At 41.1% G+C, this 17507-nt stretch overlaps 1 protein-coding gene across 3 annotated transcripts in view; it reads right to left on the bottom strand.

Moving 5' to 3' along the window:
* Positions 1 to 231: 231 nt before the first annotated feature.
* LOC126543932 (receptor expression-enhancing protein 1-like) overlaps positions 232 to 17507 on the bottom strand; it is a 54845-nt gene continuing 37569 nt past the window's right edge. For all 3 annotated transcript variants that reach the window (XM_072287343.1, XM_050191091.3, XM_072287368.1), the window contains 4 exons: positions 12243 to 12327; positions 11661 to 11772; positions 9724 to 9829; positions 232 to 2142 (listed from right to left, as the gene is read on the bottom strand). In XM_072287343.1, coding sequence (XP_072143444.1) covers positions 2071 to 2142; positions 9724 to 9829; positions 11661 to 11772; positions 12243 to 12327 — 375 coding nt within the window. In that variant the 3' untranslated portion in view covers positions 232 to 2070. The remainder of the gene's footprint in view (positions 2143 to 9723; positions 9830 to 11660; positions 11773 to 12242; positions 12328 to 17507) is intronic.

Here is a 17507-nt window from a genome sequence, read left to right as displayed (position 1 = left end):
GACTGTTGATACCATATTCTCACTGCTGAACATGGTGTCTCCTAACTTGTGATCAGTGTGGTTGAACATATTCTGTATAAACTGCCTATGATGGCAGTGTTCCAGTGCTCTCTTGTAATAATGAAAGCTGTTCTAATATTGCAGAAATCAAGGCTATTGAAAACTTAATGCATAACTGAGTATTCTTATCACATAATAACATCTGACAAAGAGTTTCATACGACACAGGAGTAACATAATACGCAATTTATTTTCAAAAACAGTTGGGTATATTGCACACCATGAAAACAGAACACAGTATTTTTCATGACAATATGAAAAACATCGAGAATAGGAAAATGGTTAAAAAAATGCACTTGTGGTCCTACTATACGAGCAAATTTATGCCAGTGTTTTTCTACCGTTGTCAAGAAATATTCTTTGGCTAAACACAAAATACGTGTTCACATGGTGCAATACCCATGAGGAATTCTCACTGACTAGAGTTTACTGTCCTCTAGTAAACGGTTTTCACAGCCAGTCTGCAATCACTCATCTCAGCACAAGTTTAAAGATGAGTGATGAAGACGTGATAGTTTGCTTTACCTGCATGGGATACAGCTTATGAATTGTGAATGAAAAACCAGTAAGCGTAGGTATGTATGCAGTAGCCCTGCATGTTCTGAAGGATCCAAGTGGAACCACAAATGGTCCTTAACATGATAATAGGCCATGCACATATTTTGTATCATTATATATATATATATATATATTACTGAGTGTTCTACTTTGTCCTCAATCTGACACCATTTAATGCATGCACTTCCATATGATCAGCTGACAGGGCAATATGAATGAAAATAGAAATTTTGCTCTCACTATCCTGTAGTGCATGCAGTCACAGCTGCCACTCTTCCTCTTCAAAGACACACAATTTTTGCACAAATGGCTTGGACAAAGGTGTTCAGGAACACACAGATGTGGCACTAATGAACACATAAGAACAAAGGCACAAGTAATGCAATAGAAAAAATTGGAGAAACATAAGTGACATGGGCTTCTACTGAGCATGTTCCTAATTATGCTACTAGCAACACTGAGTACAAGCATTTACACTGCGAGCATACCACAGAAACAGAGTCACAGACACTGCATTCTAACCACAACCATCACCCCCCCTAAATGTTGCCTTTGAGTGTGGCAGGATGCCCAACAAGTGTCTCGTCAACAATTGCTGCGGGAGTAACAAGAACCGTGGCAACAACTTGATTAGTAACAAGTGAATTCAAGTGTTATAATGTCACTAATTCACAATACTGAGTTTAGCTTGTGTGACTTTAACTACTATATATGCACTTCAAGCGATGCAGGTGACTCGAGTTGAGATTACACAGGCATTCTAATACCTGCAAGCAAGTGCCACAAGTTCACACTGCAGCTACAGATGTGCCCTTTCCTCTAAAAAAAAAAAAAAAAAAAAATATATATATATTTATATATATCACAGCAAGTTTATTGTTACTTATGCATTCAACTGACAAGAACTGCATAGTGAAGGCTAAGATATGCACAAAAGAAGCTGCATTTATGGCACTAAAAAATGCACTAAAAATGGTGGCAAGTGCACTTGGAGTGTCTTAATGGTATCCCAGCCCACACAGCTATCTGCAGAAGTGTAAGTTGTTATGACCTAAATTTGAAAATATAAAAAAAGAAAGAGGAGGAAATGCAGGGGAGAGAAAAGCCTATTATGCATGGTATAATATCAAATATTGCTTCCACTTCTCCCAGCATGTGCTAATATATATTAGCAAGATGGACACAGTCAGAATGTATAGACATTGGGAATGCACACAATTAGTGTAATGCAGCAGTAACAAGTTAAGTCAAACCAGGCCCTAAACATCCTACAAAACATGCAACCTCATAAAAAGATTTGCTGCAGCACAGTACTGCCCAAAGAACTTTTTTTCTTTTTTTTTCGTAGTACAAAAAAGAAGGCACACTTCGACTGAAACAATAATCACAATGTTATCTGCCTAAGCAGACACACTAAGACAGTGCAGAGGTGTTTTCGAAGGGACAAAGGCTTCAATTCTTGCTCGCATTTTTGGTTGCACGCGTTGACCGGCGCACCGCTCCACCTGAGTCGGCTGTTCTGGCCTGGAAATCAAACCGAAAATTTGCTTGATGGACACTCATTAGCATTAGGACAGCCCACTAGAGAACACACCTGCTTACTTATGCACATGCTGCCTCTGAGATTGAGTGGCGCGTGCTGTAGACAGTGCGCGCTGCCCGATCTTGGAAGGACTGTAATTTAGTGGTTATATAAACACTACTGATAGATATTTGCACATAACAATGTAAAACTACAGGCGCTGGCCTTTTTTGTGACTGCCTTGACCTTCCCTCTCTTCCCTAAAGGGTTGCAGAAAATACTGCCTTTGCTCTTCACAATCACAATCTCTCTCTCTCTCTCTCTCTCTCTCTCTCTCTCATCTGGACGTTCATAAACATAAAGTGTGACAAAATTTGAGACAATGCCTGTATATACACACTACACACAATGAAGCATCCATCTTAATATTTGTCTTTGTGAGTCACTCTGTGACTCACACTAAATACACTGCTATCTGTACTCCGAAAAAAAAAAAGAAAAGACAGGAAAGAAAGCAAGGATGTATCCTGCATGCCCTGCACAAAACATGTGACAAGCACCCTTTGCAATTTTCCGCAGTTGTAGTTTGAAAAAAGCGCAAGGGCATTGTCCAAAAGCAATATCTGAGCTATGAATGAGAAGTGCAGCAGAAGATAGTTCTATCTTTTAGTACACCATGTCAGTACACCGCTTTCAGTACACCATGTGCTGAACCTGTAACATTTTAAGGAGGGCAGCTGCTCTTCAGAGCCGAAAATTGGCACAAATATATTTTCGCAATCCTTCGTTCCAGGTTTGTGTAGAGCATTTATTTTTGCTTGGGCTAGTTGGTGTCCACTTAATGGCATAATGTAGCGCAAGCATACAACCACAAAGAAAGAGACAGACATATGTCACGAGGGGAGGGGAACTTGAATAGCATGCATTTAAAAAAAATGTCTGCCATGAGCGCACAATTTTTGTGGTATACATAGATACATAATTTATTAATGGTGGTTTACTTCTAGATGCGGGACATGAGCAGCAGAGACTGAGAAGTGACACACTGTTTTTAGATCACAGTGTGCTCAATGATTTTTCTGTTGCCGACTTTGCTGCTTCAAAAACTGGTCTGGATAAACTTGCTTGAAGCAATTACCCCTCTAGTGTTCTTTCACCATCAGATGACCAAGGGCATGGTCAGATACCAATGAGCATTGCTCTGTTGAGGTCTTGTTTGCAGTACTATATATCCGTTCACATTCAGCATTACTGGGAAGAAGTGACACGATCCCCAGCACTATCACTGTGATCCTGTGGAACCACAGCAATTTGTCCATGTCTCCTACTTGTGCCCACTGTGAGTCAAATCTTGGTTCGCTCAATGTGTCCAATGAAAGTTTTGTAAAGCAAGACACATTTGTAAAATTGGCAGGTATGCATACGTATCAAACACTATACATATATACAGTATATAGCATAACTAAGTCTCCACAGAAAACCTCCAATGCACATTTAAGCAAATGGTGAATAATGAAAACATAAGATTGGTAGCGATATTGCTAAATGCAACATACATTCTTTGAATAGGTCAATAAATGATAGAGATAAAATTTTGAGAAAAGCAAAGCAACAATTCTGAAGGCAACACAAATCATGCTGTCTTTAAGCCTTCGCACTAACCCAAAGCTTACAGTATTTTGAATGGCCCTCTCATAATTGTCATGAACAAGTGCTCTGACCCCACCAAACCATTTTCTGTGTCAACCTAGCCACATTACCTATGTTAACCTGGCCTGAGCCAATGAAACTTCACAAGTTTGGCTTCTTTGGTGTTCAAGTGGTGCAACCCAATCTTGAGACACATTCTGGATAGCCTGAAGACAAATAGCCAACTTCTGACGAGTTCCCAGTACATCCAGGTACAGGTGTTGAGGCTAAAGCCAACAACTTTGACCCTCTTGTCAGCCATTGGTGTATCACCAGGAGCCTTTAAAGCTGCTTGGTTCTTTGTGAAAACTGGCTGGGCCATTACTTCTGCGGGAATGCTAGTAGAAGCTGCATTCCCAGCAGGCTGAGTGTGAGATGTTTCCTGAAGCACTGGGTAACTTCCCTCAATGTCTCAATGATGTAGAAGCACAGAAGTTGGGCTGGACCTGACATTGTTGCAAGGTAGTTCATACATTGGACCCAGACTGCCTCACCTGCATTGAGGGGCCAAAGTGAAATGCCTGAGTGGCTTCTGTTAAAACTGTTAGCTTGCATCCTCTGTGTGGCTTCATATCACTTGTAGAATGCCCAGCTGACAGCCAAGCTGATTGAAATTTCTGCATAGACTCTGGCAGCCATATTTGCGGGTGCTTGTCTATGAGCAATTATGCAGGGCTACTCCATCCATCTGCCTAAAAAAAAAAAAAGGTCCTTGATGGCCCACCCATTCCACTTCTCCATATGAATTCAAAAAGCCAGGGCTGCTGGTGGTGTGACAGAAATGACTGTACAGTAGACTCCCGTTAAGACGAACTCGCTTAAGACGAACCCTTGGTTAAGATGAACAGTGGAAGTCGTTTGTTTGGTTTCCCATAGAGTCAATGCAAAAAAAAATCCGCTTAATATGAACACTGCACCCGCGCTAATCGGTTAAGATGAACTTTCACGGCCGGCCGCGCCTTACCCACGCAGCTTTACTCGACCATCCGAGCAGCACTTTAGGGGAAAGAAAGAAAAAGAAATGACAAAAATGAAAGCTTTTCTGCGCCGTCGTCCATCTGTGCGACGCGGGGAGATGAGGAGACCTAACCACGTCGGTGTTTCTGTGAAGGTTCCACTGCTCCTCCGCTCCTCCTCTCCCACCCTTCCTCAGTCACTCCTCTGTCTCCTCCCGGCCCGGCTACAAGAATTAGCCGCGCCCTCAAGTTCATTCTCTCTTTTGCCTCCGCATCGCCGGACCCTCCCCCTCTGCCCTGCACAGCGCTGATGCGATGAGCCCTTCATACGAGGCATTTTCAGCGCTGTGCTACTCCCCTTCCCCCCCACCGCAGCACCTCCCACAATGATCTCTCCTCTTTGTTGCCGCAGCAGGTTTGCGTCGCGCTGGCTTTCTCCGAACTTGCAGACTGCAGGGAGGAAACAGGACGCAGAGAGAGGGGGAGAGAGAGAGAAAGACCAAGTGCGGCCTGGCCAGTAAAGCCAGCGAAACTTTAAAAAAAAAAAAAAAAAAAAAAGCGAAGAGAAAAAGCGAGAAGAAAAAGCAGCCAATGCTGTTTCCCAATGGTGATCACGTGATAGTGCCGTCATGCCAGTGCTACCAACCTCTGAATGTTTGCTGACTTCCAACTACGCCAACTACGCCAACTACGCAGTAGGCATATCCCTTCTTCGTGGCACGCGTGCGTGCCGTGTCCCGCTGTCTCCTGCCGGTCCGTACGCCGTCACATTGTGGTGTGCGTTGTTTGTTTTAGTGTGCGCCCTGTTCGTCGTGTTGCTAGTACGGCAAGTCAGCCAACAGTTCGGAAAAAGCCGCTTGAACTTCGTGAGAAGATCGAAGTTTTGACCGAAGTTTGCACCAGCTGGCTTTCAAAGACTGAAATTGCGCGCAAGTTCGGCATTGCAAAAAGTACCGTGAGTGGTATTGTGAAAGACGAAGTGTGGATTACCAGTGCTCTGCAAGATGGTGAGTTTGTGCCGAAGCATAAAAGGATGCGCACAGCTACGCACAAAGACTTAGAAGATGTTCTTCTTGCTTGGGTAAAGAGAGCGCGTGGTGCGAATTTGCCAGTGAATGGAGTCATATTGAAAGCGAAAGCAGAAGAAATTGCACTGCGGCTGAATATGGAGTTTGCATGCAGCAATGGGTGGCTCGACCGTTTCCGCAGAAGGCATGGACTGGCCTTTCATTGCGTTGTCGGTGAGGCCGCTGCAGTGGACGAAACAGCCTGCAGCGATTGGAGGCAGCACAAACTGAATGACCTCATGGAAGAATATGACCCTCAAAATATATACCACATGGACGAAACTGCCCTTTTCTACCAGCTGCTGCCAAACAAAATGCTCGCATTTGCTGGTGATAACTGCGTGGCGGGCAAGCACAGCAACCTTCGGGTAACGGTCCTCGTGGGCACAAATATGACTTGGACTGACAAACTAAGGTTGCTGGTGATTGGGAATTCTAAAGCACCATGCTGCTTTAAAAGCATAAAAACGCTGCCAATCACGTACATCGCTAATTCGAAAGCGTGGATGACGCAAGCACTTTCCGAGCAGTGGCTTCAGGAGATGGATCATCGCTTCCAGAGAGAGAAGAGAAAAGTTCTCTTTGTTGTTCATAACTGTCCCGGACACGGTCACGTCGCCGGACTTTCTGCCATCCGTCTGGAGTTCCTACCAGCAAATACAACTGCGAAGCTACAGCCCATGCACCGGGGAGTAATCAGCAGCTTGAATAGGTACTATCGTCGCTCTCTGTTGTAGAGTATGCTAATTTGCATGGAGAGCGGTACAGAGTACACAGTGAACCTGTTAAGTGCTGTCCACTTACTAACAAGTGTCTGGGGGCAGGTTACTGAAGTGACCATTGCCAATGCCTTCCACCATGCGGTGTTTATGGCGCCTAGTGACAGCTCAGTGCAGAATGACCGCGATACTATGAGTGAGGACTCTACTGTGAACTTCGAGGAGAGCAGCATTGTTTCTACGCTGAGCAGTAAGGGTGTCCCCATTGACACGAGTGCGTATGTCAGCATTGATGAAGGTGTGCAAACATGTAAGGCTGACACACTGGAAGCGTTAATTGAAGCGGTGCTCGACCTGCCATCAGAAACTGCTGCTGACGATGACAGCATGGATGTTGTGCCTGAATCTGCACAAGTGACCTGCAATGCAGCTGACGCTTGCCTGGATAATTTAGTGCAGTTTTTCGAACAATGCGAGGGCACTGAGGAATATCTTAGAAAATTAAATGAGATGTCTGCATTTGTAGCAGCCAGGCGATTTTCTCAACAGGCACACAAAAAAATAACAGACTGGGTAACAGTCAACAGTGTCTGATGCCTTACTAGGGCAATGTGTAGTATACCACCAGTAGTGCAATAAATGCTTATATTGCAGTTATTTTTTCCCTGAAAGGCCATTTCATTCATTTGTTCTCATATACAAGGTATTTGGACAGACCCTGCATACTCAAACATCATTTTTAGAAGCACTCCTGATTAGACGAACTTCTGATAAGACAAACACTTTTCATGATCCCTTGGAGTTCGTCTTAAAGGGAATCTACTGTATTTTCAAGGCTATAGCCCGCAACCGCTGTATCGTCTGCAGAGACAAACTTCAACTGAAGATAGTTATTTTTTTAGCTTGTCTGCAACCAGTAAAAGCCTGAGTCCTTTATGAGACTGCATATAGAAGTCAATTCTAAAAGCCGTCCAAATCCCTTTTGTTGAGGCTGCCAGAAAAAAAAAGTCAAGCATGTCTGATTTGACAAATGAATTCTCAATGTTTTATCATCTTTGGAATCTTTAGTTCTTGTGCAAGCTCGACTACACTGTACTTGAACAATGCCGGTGAAGGCTTTTAGTCTTTTTGGTTGCATCGCAACTGTTCTTGTGTTTTGCTTACATGCGACATACCCAATTTTTTTCTTTTTTTTTTTTTTTCATGCCGAGTTTCAGTATTGAGTATGAAATTTGTGGCTAAATGTCTTCGGCCAACATTGAATGACAGGCAGCAAGCATCATTTGTTGGTTTGGAGCAGAACACTGGATGAGGAAGAACAAGTTTGGCACGCTACTCACTGTCTTTTGAAAGCAAGATCAGAGGAGACAGGCCGATGCAAGATATCCAGCTGCACTGGTGTCACAGATGTGATAAAAGCCAACGAAATGTACACCTATAGTTTACATATGATGAGAGCTGTCTATACAAATTCAAAATGAAGCCTTAGTTGCCTTGGAGTGAAGCCCACTTCCAGTTTTCTGCCTGGGGTTTTCCTCTCTATTGCTAAAAAAATGTCTACCAAATATTTTTTTTTCTTTTTGTTGAGTATGTTTATTTGTCATGTGTTTTGCACATTTAGATAGAAAATACGTTTTTTCTGAGCATTTATATGTCCCATCGTTAAAGGGTTAAGTATCGTGAGCAGCATTCATTTTTATAGCACGAGCTGACAGTATGAGCTTGAAAGATCACTTGTGCGCAGCAATAATCATTGTCATGTTGATTGTGCTACGCGATTAACCCTGAAAAAAATTTGCAGGTGTAGTCATGCCTCGTGCCTCCAATTTTAAGAATTAAAATCATGTATTGTGGGCACTCGTATACAGTCAACGATTGATTTTTTTGACTTGCCCAATAATTCAGATGCCTTCCCAGCACTTCCACGTATTCCACAAAGCCCACGTATAAGAACGTCTGAAATTTTGAATGCTGAAAGCCTTAGGTGTTTGATTTTTCGAACCTTTTGCTATGGTCACAGGTCCGAAACGGCATTAATCAAAGCTACAACTGTCGCCATTTTTATAATCTCGCAGCCTCAAACCAGCGTTCTCTCACGCTGATCCGATGGCAGCCGTAGCCATCACAACAACGCCAGGCCTAGCTGTTCTGACGTTTGCTACCAAGGTTCCTCCTATTCAGTGCCACATTTTTTATCGAAAGAATTCACCCCTGCCAGCAATGCCACTGACTCTGCCTTTGTCATTTTCGCTGATGGCTTCGAAGCAGGGCAGGCACAGCAAAGGTCAAATGTTGGATAATGCCGGTTTTCAAAAGCCAACCTTGCCGCAGTACAGTGGTGCTATGCGGCAAAGCACACCCAATGTATTGCGGTGAAGCATGTTAAGAAAACACAGCATGTAGTCCCTAATTAAACACGTATGCACCCGCCGTCTCTTGTCTCATTACAAGCACCAATACACCTAATAAGTGTACTGGCTGCTCTTCAGAGCTATTTCAGACGTGCCTGTGGTGATTTGAGCACCGAGGAGCAGTAAAGGGCATACACTCATTTATTCAGACTGCCATATTTTTCTGATGTTTTCACAGCTCCTAGGGTGTCTGAGAAAATTGGACATCGAGTAGAGTCTGCACCCCATGAAATTGCAAGCTTTAAACTTGTATAGTTTCAGCTAACTCGCACCAAGAATAAAAAGTTACATAAAGTTATTATAAATAAAAAGTTACAAGAATGCAACTGACATTGTTCACTGTCCTCTTGAGCAACTCAAAGGATTTTTTACTATGACTTGAGCAATGAATGAACAATAATTATTTATTGAAGTTTTATAGTACTGCTTTAAACACAATATCTTTAATGGAGAAGTTGTAGAGCCTATAATTTATTTCCATGATCATAGTTCTAATTTTTCTGAGGATTCAAAATTGCATTCCAGCTTGCAAAAGATCAGAAGCACAAGTATTTGCTCAGAACTGTTTTTGCCAGTCCTTTCAGCACATCAGGGCGGAAAAGTATTGCATGTCACAAATCGAGAAGCAGCTTCAGCTGCGGACAATTGAGGGTGAATAACGAGAAATAAACTGTTGCTTCCAACTCCGCAACATGGGGCAAGCCTGAGATAACAAAAAATGTCAGTGTGTCACCTCCTTACCGTATTGCGACTACGATTCTTAACTGATGAGCGTGATGTTTTGGTTGCAACTGGGCGAGGTGGTGAGCAAATTTCTTCACCATGGGTGCCTGGATCCACAGCATACCTGAAGTAAGATTATGAAGCTTTCAGTCAACAAACAATAAAGGTCAAAACAATAAAATAAAACAAACAAAATGCTACCCAATTTGGGTGAAAAAAAAGTTTTTACATCCTTGCCATGATAGCTTACAATCACAATACATACATACACTCTGCTGTAAACTGTACTGCTAATTATATGAAGCATAAGAACTTGCAGCTTATTTCACAGCAGCCCAATAGGAAAACAGTCAGCATGCACTTAGTTATTTATCAATTCACTCATTCGCTGAACTTCATTCATTCATACCTGCATCACACATGACATCAATGCAGAGTTATAACAAAAATCAGCGATGTTGATGCACAACACCTCTATTCAAAAAACATAATGCAGGACTGATGACACGGGCAATGGAGGAACACTGGAAACAGGTATGTCATAATAACTTTAGTCACACGTCGTAAATGGAAATAAGTGAGCACGTACACACCTGTGTGACAAGCTACCTTGTTAACATCATTTTTATTGGCCAGTTCATAAATGGTAAATCTATGGAAGCAACAAGCCTCTGACTAGCCGAAACATAAAATATCAAATGAAAAATTTTAGCATTACATCTTTCACAGTACAAGCCTACAACTTCTTACAGCATACTCATAATTCTAAAGAAACTTATTTATAATGTTTCATAACAGGTAAAATCCATTACTGCAGGTGTGCCACAAGGTGGCATTGTAGGGCCTCTCTTATTTTGTGTTTATGACTTCCAGCATACTGAAGATGCTAGGTTTATTATTTATGCAGATGATGGCCAGTATATTTTTTGCAGTGCCAACCACTAAGGAGTTGACGATTAAAACTAATAAAATGCCCTGGAAGCTATTTTCATGCAGTGCAAATTCTGCCCTGCAAGCACCTACTATCAAAATTGAGATTCTTTTGTTAATGCAAGTTTTATCACTAAATATAAGGAATTAATTTCCATACAGGTTGATTCCTAACATTTGTTACACTGGAAGCCAAATAACTTTAATTATAAAGAGTGCAGCCCAGCAGTGGTATGTTCTAGTTAGTGAATTATTATTTGCATATGGAGAATTTCATACCACACATGCATATTCAAGTATTGCCTACACACTAATAACTTTAGACACCTCAACATTTCTCCATTGAGCACTTTTTTCAATTATGCATGACCAAAATAAGGCAATAAATTTTCATGGTTATAAAAAATGCACTTCTCATAAATTTTCAAAATGGTATATTTCAAACGAAGGCCTTGAAAGAGTATTTCAAAAACTGAAGAAATACTTTTGGAAGCCTGACTGCATAGTTACAAGGCAGAAGCAGCATGACAAGCTGCTCGCTTCGAATGTTTGCAAATAGTAGACATTAACATTTACTGCAAAGCTAAGTTATTGACTGCACTTTGTAGTCATTGCAACGTCTTGCTTTTCAATTTTTGTTATTTCAAAGATGTTCCCATAAAATTCACCTCGTTAAATGCATCCCCAACTTTGCTTCCACTTTTCAGAAAAATTAGTGCTCATTATGCAAGTAAATTTACGTAGAAAAACTTTAAGGAAAGCTCTCCGCACTTAAATCATATCCACAGTCACAAGAATTATTTCAGGGACACTTTGCAACAATGCATACTTTGTGGCTAGGACTAAATAAGAAAAAAAAAAAAAAAAACAAGTATTTATCAAGTAGCGCTATAAAGGTATTAATGAAAGTTTTCATTTTGTCAATTTCCATTCATAGACGACAATGAGTATGGCTCAGGAAATAGACCCTTATGCGCTATACTGTGCATAGATGTAACATGTAGTCGTGATAATGACGTACTTACAAATTGTTGTCAATGTCCAGGCTGTCACCAGTTCCCACAAGTGGTGCGAGTCGTTGACAAGGGGCCGGCAACTGTGGCAGGTGTTCTAAATCACTGTCCATGTCCATCCAAGCTGCAGAATTGTAGTGAAACATTACTATGACAATATGGAATGCATTAAAAAGGCCAATAGTCAGTGAAATGAAGAAGAGCACAACTGAAAGGAATTCTAGTGTTGCAAAACACTAAGTGAAGAAGTGAAGTATGTTTACAAATAGATTTTTCATCAAGCACACAGTAAATGTGTGGGCATTGTTACACACTGAAAACAATTGCAAAAGTGGCTCAACATTAAGTCTTCTTCCTGTCCACGTGTCACACACACCATTGCAAGCAACCACTATAAAAATAAAAGAATCATTCTAGCACACTAATGTTAAGCAGCTTATCTTCTCTATTGTGCTCTTCTAACACAAACGAGAGCATTCTGGCATTTTTTTATTCTAAAAACACTCGAAGGGCAGAATTCATTTATACCACGACTCTGAAGTGCCAAGATATGTCACAGATCTCAAGTGCAACCAGGGAGCTACCAATACCTACCAATCGCATTGCCATCTGGCCTGTCCTCTCTGCCCTTTATAGCTGCTACATCATGACTCCTGTGCGCTGCAATCGCTTCTTGTGCCTGGAATTAGGAAGGGAAAATGAAAAGTTACAGATGACTGCTGATGAACAGACATTATGAGGCATCTGAGCAGTATCCTACCACTCAATTCCAAAAACTGATACAGGTTGCAGACAGACAGGTTGCACTCAAAGTGTGTCTTTAAGATTAAATTAAATTCAGGGGTTTTACATGCCAAAACCATGATTTGATTATAAGGCATGCCGTAGTGAGGGACTCAGGGTTAATTTTGACCACCTGAGGTTCTTCAACGTGCACCCAATGCATAGTACATGGCCATTCTTGCATTTTATCCTCATCAACCCAACAAATCAAAGTGAGTGTATAGGCAATCGTCATTGGTGGCAGGTGAAACTGGACCAGCAGTACCCACTTAGTGCAAGATTCCAAAAACCACTGCTGTTTAATTATGCATATTTCAGAACTTGTTGGAGCATAAAAAGGCTAGTCATCAATCAAGATGAATATGGTGAGCAACACAACACTCAACACTGCAAGCAGCCATGGTGCTTCATACAGGTGTGTCCAACATTTTTGGTATAACCTATACATTTTCTCTGCCACAGTGCTAAATGGCTGCTTGTTGATAGTCACAAGATAAATATAAAGAAAGGCCACCTAATAAATGTGCAATTTAAACAGCTGAACTATAAATTATAGAAAAGAGCCTACGCTTCAATATGTGATCAAAGTGCTTTGTTCAGCTATTTTGTCTAAAAGAAAAACAAAGCATGATGACATATAAGGTCAATAAAGATGTCTTTTCATGTATGTTCACATGACTGCAGAAGTTTTCTTTGTTTAAGTTTAATGCTGTGCAAATTAACAAATGCCTGAGGGAGTGGGATCACAGCATGGCTGTGGCAGCCACATTTCTATGGGTGTGAAATTCAAACGCGCCCGGGTACTGAACATTGGGTGCACATTAACATGCACTCCAGGTGGTCAAAATTAATCCAACGTCTCCCACGACAGCGTACCTCAGAAATATATCGTGGTTGTGGCACATAAATCACCAGGATTTAATTTAAACAAGTTCTCATAGTTGGTCAGTTTAGGCTAGTCATAGAAATTGTCTCCAACAAAGTCTCCAACAAGAAAAAAGCCTCGAACGCTCTTGCCGAACATGCCGATAATCGCAATCACTGCATCGATTTGGAAAATACTGCTATAATAGCTAAGGAAAAGAATCCGATGACGCGACTCTTGTTAGAATCTTTACTTATTGAAACTACGGACAACAGTATCAGCATGACTGATGGAAATCTGCCTGCCAACTACACCCATTCTCTACGTCACATTTTGGCATAAAAATGACTTGCCGCTCTTGCCCTCATTTAGTGTGATCAAGAAACCTGTACGGGTCCCGAAACGTCTCTGTGTTATTTTCACCTTGACTTGGTCAGTCACCGCAATTTCTTCATCATCATGTTACCTGACCAGACGAACTTTCATCGAACTCTTGACTACAGTAGAAATAAAGCACATCTTATTTTAAGAAACAATATTTTGTCTACAAGTGAACATAAATCTTAAATGCATAATTCTGCACAAACATACCAAATCGAAAATCTCACACATTAACATAACTTGTTAAAAACTATTTACTTTTATTGAAGTTTATGCAAAAATTTGCTAAATATAGCTCTGCTTACGAAGCTAGCTAACTAGATTTTATGCACAATATCAACCACTTTGCTATATAGACATCGACCTTCACAGCAGAAAACACCTTTATCACATCATCTTCACTTGCTTTTAGACTTCCACACGTGCTTGCACATTTTAACAACATCAAACATTGGCATCCACACTATCTTTTTGTGCGGGCAAGTAATATTGGAAATAACAATTTATCAACGACAGGCATTAGTGCACAACTCAGAATAGAAAGGGACATTCTGTAAGAAATGCAAAGGAAATGCAGGTCCCCAACAGTACTTGCCTATTATTCTCAGTCACAGTCAGGGAGAATTTTTGCATAATAGGCCTGTGAAATTGGACAGCACAAGAAACAACAACGGGTGGCCATTGCTGGTGCTCAAATTAAGTATGTCCATATCAATGAAGTTTTTTTTTTAGATCATTTGGTCACTCAAGGTGTAATTGGTACACATCACTTGGAGTAGCAGTTCTAACAATAAAAAAACAGTCTGAAATTAGGGCATTTCCAATACACAAGGTATTTATGGCTGTCGTAGATGAGTAGAGCAACTCCTAGATGATGTTTCCTTCAAAGGGGAGCCCATTCTCAAAGGTTGAGCACATGGGTGAAAATGAGATGATAGTAGATTGCATGCTATTAATAAGATTCACAAAGTTGAATAGCTTTTCAGCACTTGCATCAAATTTGGGGACAAAATTTCATCAAATGCTCACATGTTTGCAAGCCTTTCATCACAAATATATGCAACAAACAATACCAGCAGCATGCATTCAACAATGTGACAGCAACTAAGACCATCTCATGCCAAGTGAGCCTATCATCACAGCCATTACATTATAGTACACTGCGGAATATACAATGCAGAACAAGTTTACTGGCGTTCAGTGGTGATTTACATCAGGCATAGGGTAACATAAGCAAAGATAGACAAGCTGTGTAGGTTTTGCTGTTACAGTTTCATGTGTGCAATGCCTTGTTTGTTCCAATTTAGTGCAATTTTGTGTTCCCTTGAGTTTTGTCATACTGATTAAAATTACCACTACTTTCATGCAAGGTAAAGAATAGTAAGAAGGAAGAAGGGAGTGGTGATACCACCTGCTTTTACTTAAATTCCGGGCTATAAAGCCTCTATTGGCTAAGGTGGTCCAGGAGATGGGCGAGTTTTTCACATATGGAGCATTCAGAACTGTTGAAAACTGCTTTTGGCAAACTTAAGTTGCACTTATTGCTGCACAGGGAGGTTCTGTAGTGACAAGCTCCTCAAAGTGCTACTCCTGCCAGGGCTGGGGCAAGAGGCCAGCCGAACAGTTTTGGCAAGGAAAACAGGCTACAGGCTTGTGCAACTTTTCTAGCAGTGCTGGCTTACATCAATTAGCACCATATGTGAAATAAACAAGCTGACAGACTCTCCCACTTCTCAAACACACAAACCTCCTCCTCTTGCCATAAAACAAGGGCATTCGACAAATGTATTGCAGTGCATTGAAAACAGCAGTGCAGGTGCATGGAATATTGGAATGTGAAGCCTTGCAAGACCAAAAAGAGCAACTTACTGCCCATCTGGACAGAGCTATAAAGCTATGAAGGAAGCCCATGAGGCTTCCTCAGTAAGCATTGCAGTGAGGGCAGAACACAAATATCCATTTTGATGGTGGGTGCACAAGGACACTCCATGACTTAGCACTACATGATGGAAGGAAGGGGGGGTGATGGGGGGAATAGTAAATATGGCAGTTCAGCTCCCCCCCTTCTTTAAAGCTGCCCGCAGCACAACAGCATGACAGAATGCCACAAACACCACTATCAATGAACAATCCAATAGCACAAGTTAGCTTTGCGCTATTGGAGAAATTTGATTTTGCACATGACAGCAGCAAAGACAGATTAATGTGAGAATATAAACAAAGTTCCTTGAAACAGGTAGGCTTAAAAATCTAACAGGATGGTAGATAACAATTTCATTGGCTAAATGTTATGAAGATGATTGCTCATGCCGTAATCATACAAAGGATCGAGGTATACCCTAGTGCCCTTTGGATGCACTGGCCAGGCAATTCAAACATTTTCAGCAATAATTGATTCTGCTTTTGCTGTTTATTCAAACCACATTCACATAAAGCACCTGGCATGAAGCAAATGAAATGGAACTATATATTAAAAAACTAAAATAGTCTACATGCCATAAACCACGAGTGGCTGCCTCCTTTGGTTGCGAATCCTAGCAGGACCACAAGATTCATTTTTTTTTATTTCCATTGTCTTGCCGAATAAAGGTTATCCTCCTTCCTTTTTTTTTCCTCCTCATGTGTACTGTTCTGATCAAAGATGAACCGCATTGTTAATTTAAAGAAGTACTGACACATATTTTCAAAGTTGCAGAAATTCCACAGCATGCTTCTCGCATGTAAAAGGATGACACATAGCAAGTATGAAGGTTGGGAAAGAAGATGTTTTAATTTGATAATAACGTTGCTCTCAGTACTCCAGACTTCGTGTCATCAACATCATCATAATGTAAAGACATAGACCAAAAATTTGCTGACATTGCATAGCAATGAGGCTAGGTATGAAGACGTGGCCCAAGAAGAAATAAGGGTGCTGTGTATGTTCCTTATGGCTGCACTCGCACGTAAAAGCTGCAGATATTGCAGATCATGACATCATCATGCATCCACCTCCTGGGCACTAGGACTGGTTTGTAAAAACAAGTATTAGAGTAGATTATTTAGCAAGCTCCAACGCTTCCCAGTATTCTTTCTAGGGCTTAGCATTTTGATCTTACAACAGGATAAAAAAAAAGTCATAAATGTCATCTCAGTACTCCTTTATTACTCAGATTCTAATTGACTGGTGAACTTGAATTTGAAATTGAATTTGTTGGTACACAAAGAAAAAGAAGAAGTGTGAAGGTTGGAGGCCAGAAGATCATGAATAGCCAAAATGGGAACTACTGTAGTACTAACATGTAAATTGAAGACTTACTGGGTAACTCAAGCAATTTATTTAGGCGTGTGGATCCGCTCACATTCTTCTGGCACTTTTGTCATGTACGCCCAACATCACAAGTGAGAGTTCTGTAGTTTTCCTGACAATGCATTTTAATTATCTGCACACACACTCACAATCCGTGAGCTCAAAAAGATTATTTCTATTGGCCACTGTGCTTCACATGACGTCAGCAAGGGTGCAGCAGCGCTGGTGCTGCTGCTACTTTGCGTGGCTCTCTTTAAACACTGGGTGCAAAACTCTGACTGACATGAACAACTATGTTTAACTTATCTGCTGACAATTATTTTTTTAAGTAATGTGAACTTATCAAAGCATTGCTTTGATAAGCATAGCAAAGAGTGTCATGCGGTTCGAGAACATTTATAATTTGCAGCAGTTGAATATGACATCCATACAATGTGTCTGCTTTAACGTTACCAGTGATGCCATATGAGGCAGCTTGCTTAGCTGCTCCAACTTGGGTTTTGATGTGTATTTTGCTTAACATTATCCTGAATTGTCAACA

Source organism: Dermacentor andersoni, chromosome 1, assembly GCF_023375885.2.
Source record: "Dermacentor andersoni chromosome 1, qqDerAnde1_hic_scaffold, whole genome shotgun sequence".
Taxonomy (NCBI): Eukaryota; Metazoa; Arthropoda; class Arachnida; order Ixodida; family Ixodidae; genus Dermacentor; species Dermacentor andersoni.
Note: the sequence above shows the minus strand (reverse complement) of the source record. Positions and strands in the feature narration are given on the sequence as shown.